General features: G+C 37.7%; 1 protein-coding gene and 1 pseudogene across 4 annotated transcripts in view; both read left to right on the forward strand.

Moving 5' to 3' along the window:
- Nucleotides 1–2,530, forward strand: part of LOC110288391 (uncharacterized) — a 125,033-nt gene extending 122,503 nt beyond the window's left edge. The window contains exons 2-5 of one of the 4 annotated variants that reach the window (XM_085838607.1): nucleotides 395–521; nucleotides 948–1,217; nucleotides 1,302–1,947; nucleotides 2,096–2,150. In XM_085838607.1, coding sequence (XP_085694733.1) covers nucleotides 395–521; nucleotides 948–1,217; nucleotides 1,302–1,947; nucleotides 2,096–2,150 — 1,098 coding nt within the window. Of the gene's footprint in view, nucleotides 1–394; nucleotides 522–947 lie in introns of those variants that run through there. The other 3 variants (XM_085838605.1, XM_085838606.1, XM_085838604.1) reach the window with 3 other exon arrangements.
- A 4,450-nt stretch (nucleotides 2,531–6,980) lies between these two features.
- On the forward strand, nucleotides 6,981–7,792 carry LOC147004056 (mRNA turnover protein 4 homolog pseudogene; annotated as a pseudogene).
- The last annotated feature ends 4,332 nt before the right edge of the window (nucleotides 7,793–12,124 follow it).

Raw genomic sequence — 12,124 nt, forward strand, 5'->3', positions numbered from 1 at the left:
GCAGGCGGGACTCTTAACCACTGAGCCATCTCTCCAGCCCCAAAAAGGATATCTTTTCTTTTCTTTTCTTTTCTTTTCTTTTCTTTTCTTTTCTTTTCTTTTCTTTTCTTTTCTTTTCTTTTCTTTTCCTTTCTTAAGATTTATTTATTTATTATATGTAAGTACACTGTAGCTGTCTTCAGACACTCCAGAAGAGGGTGTTAGATCTAGTTACAGATGGTAGTGAGCCACCATGTGGTTACAGGGATTTGAACTCATGACCTTTGGAAAAGCAGTCAGTGCTCTTAACCGCTGAGCCATCTCACCAGCCCCCCAAAAGGGTATCTTAATTAGTTTTTTTGTAAAGTAAAAAAGTATTTTTGTCCAGTATCAGATAGGTAGTTTTCTATTCCAGGGTCTGTTAACCTTCAAGGACGTGGCCTTGGACTTCTCACTGGAGGAATGGGAATGTCTCAGTTTTGCTCAGAGGTCATTGTACATGGATGTGATGTTGGAGAATTACAACAATCTGTTGTTTGTGGGTAAGAATGAACTTCTTGTAGAATTCCCGTTTCTTTCTTTGAGTTTTCCTACTATGTGTTTATGTAAATGCTCTGAGATATCCAGATGGCCTTACCTTCAGTCTCTTTTCCATTCTTTGTCCCTCTTTTTCCTTAAGACAGGAGCAATTCTGGGTCATTATATTTGAGGAGGGTATGCTGTCCAATTTGAAAATAACATTTAGCAGGCTATTATCATTTCCAGACATTTGATATAAATCATATTTGGGGTTCTTCTTAGGATACATGTAATGATTCGAGAGAGAGAGAGAGAATGGAAAACCTCTCTTGAGAGTAGGAATCCATGAGATCACTGATTATTGAGTCCCTTACTCCTCATATAAGTAATTCATGTCACCTCTAATTGCCTTTATTTTTCATTCGTTGTTTTTTTTTTTTTTTTTTCAGAAAATCATTGCATACATGGAAAGTATGAGAAGGTCATGGATCAAGACAGCCAGTACATTGTTCTTGAACACATGAATATTCAAGAGAAGTCTTCTAAATGGAACAAGCTTAGCAGTGTGATTCTAGAATCCTCCTATTATACACCTCACAAATGTACTGAATGGGACAAATGCTTTTCCCAAAAATCCCATCTTAATATTCATCAGAAAATTCATGCAGGAGAGAAACCTTACAAATGCAGTGAATGTGACAAATGCTTTACCGAAAAAGGCAGTCTGAGAATTCATCAGAGAATTCATACAGGAGAGAAACCTTACAAATGCAGTGAATGTGACAAATGCTTTACCGAAAAAGGCCGTCTGAGAATTCATCAGAGAATTCATAAAGGAGAGAAACCTTACAAATGTAGTGAATGTGACAAATGCTTTACTCAAATATCCCATCTTAATATTCATCAGAGAATTCATACAGGAGAGAAACCTTATAAATGCAGTGAATGTGACAAATGCTTTACTGAAAAAGGCAAACTGAGAAGGCATCAGAGAATTCATACAGGAGAGAAACCTTACAAATGCAGTGAATGTGACAAATGCTTTACCGAAAAAGGCAGTCTGAGAATTCATCAGAGAATTCATACAGGAGAGAAACCTTACCAATGCAGTGAATGTGACAAATGCTTTACCCAAAAATGTATTTTGAGATCTCATCAGAGAATTCATACAGAAGAGAAACCTTACCAATGCAGTGAATGTGACAAATGCTTCACTGAAAAAGGCCATCTGAGAATTCATCAGCGAATTCATACAGGAGAGAAACCTTACAAATGCAGTGAATGTGACAAATGCTTCACTGAAAAAGGCCATCAGAGAATTCATCAGAGAATTCATACAGGAGAGAAACCTTACAAATGCAGTGAGTGTGACAAATGCTTTACTGTAAAAGGCAATCTGAGAATTCATCAGAGAATTCATACAGGAGAAAAACCTTACAAATGCAGTGAGTGTGACAAATGCTTTACCCAGAAATTTATTTTGAGATGTCATCAGAGAATTCATACAGGAGAGAAACCTTACAAATGTAGTGAATGTGACAAATGCTTTACCCACAAATCCCATCTTAATATTCATCAGAGAATTCATAAAGGAGAGAAACCTTACAAATGCAGTGAATGTGACAAATGCTTTACTGAAAAAGGCAGTCTGAGAATTCATCAGAGAATTCATACAGGAGAGAAACCTTACAAATGCAGTGAATGTGACAAATGCTTTACTGTAAAAGGCAATCTGAGAATTCATCAGAGAATTCATACAGGAGAGAAACCTTACAAATGCAGTGAATGTGACAAATGCTTTACCCAGAAATTTATTTTGAGATCTCATCAGAGAATTCATACAGGAGAGAAACCTTATAAATGCAGTGAATGTGACAAATCCTTTACTTTGAAAGGCAGTCTGAGGATTCATCAGAGAATTCATACAGGAGAGAAACCTTATAAATGCAGTGAATGTGACAAATGCTTTACCAAAAAATCCCATCTTAAATATCATCAGAAAATTCATACAGGAGAGAAACCTTACAAATAGTTTGTATGTGACAAATACAATACTCACAATGTCAGTCTGAGAAATCATGAATTTTTTCATACAGTAGAGAATATTTATAAATGAAGAGAACGAGACAATCCTTTACCAAGATACATCATCTTAAAATTCATTAGAGAATACTTAGAGAAGACAAACTTTTCAAATATATTGTAGGTATGAATCCTTTCCTTTTGGCCTAGTTCCTAGACTGTAACAGTGAATACTTACAGGCTAGAAACTTAACGCATGCATTGTATGAAGAAATATCTTTGACTTCACTTCAGGATAGAGAGAACATCTAAGAACTTTTTAGGGGAAAGTATTTCTGTTGGGGAAAATGTGGCATATGTTTTATTCACGGTGTATTCTTGACAACACTTGAGGCTCCACACTAGAGAATTAGTATGATTATGAAAATCTTATGAAAATTTTCATGCAATGTTCAAATCTTAGATAATGTCAACTATTTATGCAGGGAGAAACTCTGAACATGTGAAAATGTAGAAAGCTTTTCATGACACAAGTTTTTTTTTACTTGTTCACCCTCAAATATTACAAGATGAAGACAAGTTGGAAGTCAGAAGATAGTATTGTGTAACACTTTCATTGAGACAGAAATAATCCATTTCAAAAAGGAAACTATGTAAGGTCTTTAATGCAATCCTCAAAATATCTAGTAAAACTGATAACATTCTGTATATTTAATTTAAATGATCCAATTAAGAAAAGTTATACTTAAAAGAGTATCTGGCAAACTGAGCCACTCAGACTGCATATTCTTTATCCTATAAATATGCTTATAGATGTGAAGTGTGCTTCGAGTATCCAGTAATCATAATTCTTCTCAAATGCTTGTTAGGATTACAAGTGACTCTGAGTTTCTTGTGATCTGGTCAACAACTCCTTTCCTATTGTCCTGTAACTAACTCCAATAAAGCTGAAAGAATCGACAAGTTTGCTTTGGTTGTTTTTAACTTGCACTTGGGATACTCAGATGAATATATGTAGCATCTTCCCAGGAAATGCCTCACATAAAACATACGCAGAAGTCATGAATATTTTTGCAAACCTATATCATAAAGTTAATAGTAATGATTTTCAACTGGTGGATAACAATCTCTTTGGGATGTAATGACCCTGTCATAGTGGTTGCTTAAAAGCATAGGAAAACACATTTTTCCAATTGTCTTAAAACTGAGAAATCATTGAACTGCAGGGTAGTCTGCCCACCTAAAAATAATTTGAATTCAATGTCCGTGTTTAGCATTAAAAGAGTTAGAAACACTGTTTTACATATGGTGATTTGTGTTAACTGAAATAGGTAAAATTCAGTTCAATGTTCCAGGCAAGTATTACTAGGTTAAGATAAAAAGGCTCAAAAAAGGAAATATGTAGATGCCTTCAGAGCCTCAGAAATAACTCTTGAATTTAAGGAAGTATGAGAGAAAAATATAGAAAAATACATGAAAGCATGGCTTCATAGATTTCAAGGATACTGGCCCTTGATTTCAGATGATAATTAGTATTTTCTGCCAATTGCTTCTTTAGGGATGTTGAAACTCACATACCAGGCAAATTAAAATTAGGTGGCTTGAGTAGCTCTTACTAGTCTGGAAATTGCAACCAGTTGGACAGTCTCTTGATTCGCATTGCACATGTTCAGTGGATTTCGGCCTCACTGCTTAATGACTGAGTGATCATTACCCAGATCTGAAGTGACTTCCAGGTTCATGGAAAAATTTCTAGAAGTACACAATGAAGACACATCTTACCTTGTACCCCTCACACAATATTCATTGTATAACCATTTATACACACACTTCTTATCTATGGTACTGCAAGCATATGGTGATGGTTGACAAAATAGGTCCAGGTAGACTCTGTTTGAGTTGTGTGGAAGCTAGCATGTGTATATTGATAAAGATGCAAGTCCTTGGCTTGGTATAATTAGCCATACCATGTTTGAAGAACATGGAGACAGAAGCTCACTGGATTTGGAACATTAACTATTTGTGGAAGAGCATTGTAAGGTAAATAATAAGAGCCACACTATAGGAGCCTGATGGGCATTTCTAGAACTTCCAGCGTCTAGATTTTAAGGAACCCACTAGGTCTATGTCAGTACCTTGCAGGGAAAGGAAACTTCTCTTCAGCTTCAGGACAACTGATGGGACAGCCTGGGGATGGGAAACAAATGGAGCAGGTAGAGTTATTCCTGGGTTGAAATTGATTTTGTTACAGGAGAACTCAGAAGAGGGACTGAGGGCCAGAAGGAAGAGAGTGGGATCATCAGCCCATCCCTGTCAGTAGGAGTTTGGAGCTGCATGGTGTGGAACTAGGACTAGAGAATACTTCCTGGGGTCTACACAGCCATGTGAAAATTCCCTTCCTCTGCAGTTGTCCCCAAGTTACGCCTTGGGGAAAATTTCAGTCACCAGAGCAGTGGCAGGAACTGCAAACCAGAAGACTTGGACACTCCAAGGTCACAGAAGCTGCTAGGCTAGTGGACGGACAGAAACTGGAGAATGATTGAAATCCCTTACTCTGCTGCTCATAAGAGCACTGATCCTCAAATCCTAGTGTGCATTTCATAACTGTGTTGTTAAATTGCTGACCATGTAAGTGTGGCGTATCCTGATTTTTTTTTTTTATTCATCTTATTGTTGCCTGGATTCTTATGTAATACTTTCTTAGAGGATGGACTGGTCAGTTGCAAACATGGTTATATTTCTTTGGTGGCAGGTTCAAAGCTGATAGAATTCACATCCACCCATGGTTTTTAACTCTGCTATTTAATCACTGTGCTAGTCAGATTCTTTGCCATTGGAGATTATACATCCACTGGGAGCTTTTTAGATATTCGTCCCATACGGACTACTGGAGTTTTGATTGAATCTTAAATAATATTTTAGCAATTTTTTTTAAGTTTTAGCTGTCTTTATATTTATCATTATATAAATATTTATTAACCAACAAAACACTCTGTATTAATATTGAACCTGAAATATATGAACTGTCTGATATAAATACAGCATTCATTAATTTGTTCTCATATTCTGATTTATTAATGTTATACCTTAGCTTGTGAAAAAAAAATACCCTAGGTATGATCCTGTGTGATGATAATAGGTCAGAATGTTTTATAGTTTGAAAAAACATTATAATTAATATAACAATACATGTGAATTTTTAAATAATACTAATCAGGTAACTATTTGAAAAATTCTGTCTTTTGTCTCCATCCAAAAATGCATTGTTCTCATGCATGTTGGGGCTGGCCTGTGACTCTCTGATGTCCAGGTTCAAGCCTGGGAGGCAACCTGGAGCTGAAAGAGAAGAGGCAACCTAGGCGGGTCGAGAAATAATGGAACCAAGACATGCTAGTCTGCTCAAGGTTCGAATGTTTAATAAAAAAGTCTGCGCTTATAAAGAGAGAAACCCATCCCCAGTCATGCCAAGTTTCTTGATGTAGAGATGTGAAGTTGTCAAAACAGCCTTTTAGCAGAAATTCACCAATTTCACAGTTTGCAGTTAACTCCAGAAAATCTTGGAGAACCGGTTCAGCCTCACAGTGTCACATCAAAGGAAACTAGTAGAGTGGAGAAGCAGCACAGCAGGTGGCCCTGCCTCAGTGGTAAACAGTCTGAACCAGCCTGCCTAGGCTGAAGGAGGTTACACATGCACACATGGCTAAGGTGGTGTGTTGTTGATTGGGGTTTTTTTTTTTGTTTTTGGTTTTTTGTTGTTGTTGTTTATTTTATTTAATTATTTTTACTTTTCTTCGAGACAGGGTTTCTCTGTATAGGCCTAGCTGTCCTAGAAATCACTTTGTATACCAGGCTGGCCTTGAACTCAGAAATCTGACTGCCTCTGCCTCTCAAGTGCTGGGATTAAAGGCGTGCACCACCACCGCCTGGCTTGTTGATTGGTTTTGGTTTGTTTTATTGAATAAGAACCTTGGCAGGTGCAGTGAAAGGAGACTATCACAAAGTTCCAGGTATTCTTCAGGTTTTGAGAAAGGGATGATCAGGCTCCAGGAGACTAGGATTGACATGGGCACATTCTCTTGGAGGGCTGTTGTGATGATGTACCAGTTAATAGAGTTGCTTTCTTTTAAATAGAAAACTGGTTCAATACCCAACCCCCATGGTGGCTGACAATCACCCTAAATGTCAGTTTGGGACATCTGATGCCTGTATCTGAGTCCAGTTAGCAACAGCACAGAGTGTATACACATATGCTCTGTAAAGAGGTAAACCTCAGCTAAAATTAAAAAAAAAAATCGTTGAAAATATATGGAAAAAATATGGCACTTTTTTTTCTGTCTCTATAATCAATTCTGTATGAAACTAATTTAAATATTATTTTCCTATTCAACATTTATTATTTTCAAGATTTTCCTAATGACCATGTAATTGACTTTCTATATAAGAATAAATATTAGCCTGATGGGCCACCCGGTCTTCTGCCGCACGTGCCTTTGCCGCGATGCCCAAATCCAAGCGAGACAAGAAAGTTTCCTTAACAAAAACTGCCAAGAAAGGCTTGGAACTGAAGCAGAACCTGATAGAAGAGCTTCGGAAATGTGTGGACACCTACAAGTACCTTTTCATCTTCTCTGTGGCCAACATGAGGAACAGCAAGCTGAAGGACATCCGGAACGCCTGGAAGCACAGCCGGATGTTCTTTGGCAAAAACAAGGTGATGATGGTGGCCTTGGGTCGAAGCCCATCTGATGAATACAAAGACAACCTACATCAGGTCAGCAAGAAGTTGAGAGGTGAAGTTGGGCTGCTTTTTACCAACAGCACGAAGGAGGAGGTGAATGAGTGGTTCACAAAGTATACAGAAATGGATTTTGCTCGAGCGGTAAACAAAGCAACGCTAACTGTGAGCCTGGATCCAGGGCCCCTGAAGCAATTCCCTCACTCCATGGAGCCACAGCTGAGGCAGCTTGGGCTGCCCACTGCCCTCAAGAAAGGTGTGGTGACCCTGCTGTCTGACTATGAAGTATGCAAAGAGGGTGACGTGCTGACCCCAGAGTAGGCCCGTATCCTGAAGCTGTTTGGGTATGAGATGGCTGAATTCAAAGTGATCATCAAATATATGTGGGACGCCCAGTCGGGACGATTCCAGCAGATGGGCGATGACCTGCCTGAGAGCGCGCCTGAGTCTGAGGGAGAGTCTGAGGAGGAGGATGACAGCTGACTCTGAGAGCCAGGACTAAGGCCTTCCATCGAGTTCTTCATCTCTGCTGGACACCCCACCCCCGGACAGCTGTCACCACTCTAGAGGGAACAGCTATTTATTTTGCTGTGGACAAAGACAAGGGAGGGTGCTAGGGAATGACTTTGTTTCTATAAAGAATAAAATTGTGTCTGCGGGGTGTTCCCGGGAGACAACAAGAAAAAAAAAAAGAATAAATATTAGGTGGTTTATAATTTACTGAACTGTGCATATGAATGACGAGATCACCATTTTATTCATATCTCTATGTATGTTAATAAACATACTACACGCTATTTGCTATAATTGTAATTTATTGTAAAAGTAAGACAATTCATCTTTCTTTTTTTTTAGACACTCCTCATTCCATGTTGCAAGTAGTATGTGCATATTCACATGTCATGTTTCTATTCTGTTTTCCATGTCAATGAATGTCTTCCTATTCTTCATGTGTATCTTTTAGATTGAAGTTATTTATTCACATTAGATTACAATATCAGCCCTTCCTCTTCTCTCAGTAACCTCTAACACAAGTCTCCCCTCATTCTACTTAGTAGCAGGAATCCTTATCTATTTGATGTAGAAGTAGTGAAGATCTTTGCCTAATCTATAGGGATCCTGAAGATGGTGTCTTTCGACTTACAGAAGCGTTTCACATTCATGAGGTTCCTTTTATTAAAAATTCTTGACGTTAGTTTCAGAGCCATGAGTGTTCTGTTTAGGAAGTTGTTTCCTATTCCAATGAGTTCAAGGCTATTCCCCACTTTTTGTTCTATTAGATTGTGTATAGATTTATAATGAGGTCTTTGATTCATTTGGACTTGAGTGATATGCAGGGGGATAAATATGGATCTATATGCATTTCCAACATGAAAACATCCAGTTAGACCAGAATCATTCATAGAAGATGCTCTCCACTTTCATTGTATGGTTTTAGCTTCTTTGTCAAAATTTAAGTACCTGTAGGTGACTGTGTTTATTATTGGGTGTTCTATTGAATTCCATTGGTTCACCTATCTAGTTCTATACCAGTACTGTACAAATTTTTATTACTATTTTTCTGCTGTACAGCTTAAAGATACAGATATTGATACCTCCAGAAGTTTTGTTGTTGTTGTTGTTGTTGAGGAATATTTTATCTATCCTGTGTTTTGTTTTGTTTTTTTTCTTTTCCATATGAAGTTGAGAATTTTTTCTTTAAAGTTCTGTGAAATTTTTTTCTGGAATTTTGATGGGAATTGCCCTGAATCTCTATATTGCTTTTTGGTAAGATGGACATATTCATGTGCCTATTCCATTTATACATGAGCAAGGGTGATTTTTCCACCTTCTGGTAGCTTTCTGTTTCTTTCTTAAGATACTTGAATTTCTTGTCTTTCACTTTTTTACTTGCTTAGTTAGAGGTAGATGAATGTATTTTATTTTGTTTGTGGCTAATATAATGTGTTCTGTTTCCCTAACTTCTTTTCAGCCTGTTTATCACTTTGTGTGGAGCAGAGCTAATGATTTCTTCAAGTCAATTGTGTATGCAGACACTTTGCTACAAAGTTTATCAATGTAATTTCTGGAAGGATTTTTTTGGCTCACTTATATATACTATCATATTAGCCAAAAATAGAAAACTCACTATTTCTTTCTTTCCAAATTGTATCCCCTTGATTTCTTTTAGTTGCCTTATTGCTTGAGCTAGAACTTCTAATACAATATGAAAGAGACACAGAAGCAGAGACTGCCTTTTCTTTTTTTCTTTTTTTATATTTTTATTAGGTATTTTCCTCATTTACATTTCCAATGCTATCCCAAAAGTCCCCCATACACTCCCCCCCACTCCCCTACCCACCCACTCCCACTTTTTGGCCCTGGCATTCCCCTGTACTGAGGCATATAAAGTTTGCATGACCAATGGGCCTCTCTTTCCAGTGATGGCCGACTAGGCCATCTTTTGATACATATGCAGCTAGAGTCAAGAGCTCAGGGGTACTGGTTAGTTCATAATGTTTTTCCACCTATAGGGTTGCAGATCCCTTTAGCTCCTTGGGTACTTTCTCTAGCTCCTCCATTGGGGGCCCTGTGATCCATCCAATAGCTGACTGTGAGCATCCACTTCTGTGTTTGCTAGGCCCCGGCATAGTCTCACAAGAAAGAGCTCTATCTGGGTCCTTTCAGCAAAATCTTGCTAGTGTGTGCAATGGCATCAGCGTTTGGAAGAGACAGCCTTTTCTTGTGATAGAGAATACTTTCTTGAAACCTTTGCTGTTAAAATGGTATTGTTGTTGTTGTTTAATGAAATTCCAAAGCCCTGAGTACACTTCCTATAAATAACTGGTCAATTTCATTATTACCCTGTGCCAGAGAGCCTGGCAGACCTGTATGGGATCTTATATGTCTTATATATAGTCAATTACTCTTATTTCTGATTATTTATTGTAGTTGAATAAATAGTGAAGTCAATTCAGAATCATCCTAAATAAGATCAGCAGTCTCTGTGTAAAATAACCCTTTCTGTATATTGAGAGTCAGTTACTATATTAAGACTCTTGAAAATCTGAGAACACCATGAATATTTCACATAATTAAGATTTTTGAACTGATTTCTAGGAACAATCAGCCACCTTACTTAAATCTTCTGCCTTTTCTTATTAGCCTCAGTGTAAAATGTAGCGGCTCCAGATGTTGGAATTGCTTTTACAATATGAGGAAAAATCCAAGTAGTTCATTTTATAAAAGTCACTTGCTTTTAGGGTTCTCCAAGAAATTACTGCATACTTTTTACCAACGTTCATGTTTTATCCATAATGAGTCATCTCTGCATTAAAAAAAGGTACCACGATTTCAGTTGGATTCATCCCAACTAATTTTTGAAGTCTCGTTTTACTTTTAGTGACAATTCAGAAACCATCTCCTTGTAGGTTTTTAATTTCCTACTCTGTTTATGTGCTAAGAATTTCCACTCTAATACATAATCTTCCCTCTGCATGAAAATTCCTGTAGGGGAATGAGTAGAAGGTAAGATAACTAAGATGCAGGCCATTTTGGAACAATACAAACTAGTTGTATATCCTGCAATTTCCTTTCTACCTGAGCTAAGTCCTTCTCATCCTTGGCTGTTAATTTCTTCAGGCTATTTATATCTCTATCACCTTGTAATAAATTTGAAACAAATTGCTTAGATCTTGAGTGGCCAAGCCAATTGGAAGCCACAGCCAGTTAATATCTCCTAATAACTTCTGAAAATCATTAAGAGTCCTCAACTGGTTTTTCCTGATTTGCACCTTTTGTGGCCTAACCTTTTGCAGACTTATTCTGTATCCTAGATAATTAATAGAATCCACTCTTTGTATCTTTTTCGGGGGCGATTTGCAATCCCCAGCAAGGCAAGATTTTTTTTTTTTTAATTTCATCAAACATTCTTTCCAGGAGAATGCAATGGGATTCCTGGCTGCAAGGATCTCATTGGCTTAATAACCTTTTTAATTGCTCTGAGACCTCTCAACAACCTCCATTTTTCCAGATATTTTTAAATGACAACTGCCTGAGAATTCCAAGGTCTGGTGGATTACTCTATAGGCTGAGCAACCAGCTGCTCTTGGATTAGCTGTTCTAATGCCTGTTGGTTTTCAGTTGTCATATACAATCAATCCAAATGGGTGGGTCATTCAACCACCTCCATGGTAAGGTTGTTGGTGTCTTATCAGCAGTGGCTCTTTGATGTAGAGCTAAATTGTCAACCTCTGCTGTATCTTGTTTATAGATAGCCTAGATAGTTTCTAAATGCCTTTGATAACAACATTCATTAGCTAATTTTTTTAACTGCCATCACGGCTCAAGACCCCCGATGTTTGATCAGGCTTAGATGGGAGTATAATAGTTTGTGCAGTATTTGCAATAAAGAAGTCTGCATTTGCCACTTGCCTGATTCCCAGAATCTGTTTCTTTGATTCTGTGCCTTCTTTCCACCACCCCAAGGGTCTCAGTAGGGTGCAGGCAACAATTACACAAGTGTAATGTGCAGTTTTAAAACTATGTTGTAGTATAGCCTTTTAACTAAAGAATTTGGGAAGTTTAATCAGGAAAAAAATCAAAACCATTACCTTGGGGAACAACAGACTGTCATCAAGGTGACCTGTGTGAAGACAGAATGTCACAGAAACATTTTTGTAAAAGGCTGAATGTGCAACTGTGCCCAGATCTCAAATTCCCCAAAGAGACCACCAGGAATCACAACTCTGATGCTTGAGAGTTTTTTATTGAAGCTCCAGCTTAGGCCACAAACCTACCTGATACAACCAGATAGGAGAGTGATCCCTTGGGTAATGGCATTTATAAAGGAGAAAAAAGAAAAAGACAAAAAGAAAAACATAAGGGGGA

The sequence above is a fragment of the Mus caroli genome, unplaced genomic scaffold (assembly GCF_978045245.1).
Source record: "Mus caroli unplaced genomic scaffold, Mus_caroli_1 scaffold_6, whole genome shotgun sequence".
NCBI classification, from domain to species: domain Eukaryota; kingdom Metazoa; phylum Chordata; class Mammalia; order Rodentia; family Muridae; genus Mus; species Mus caroli.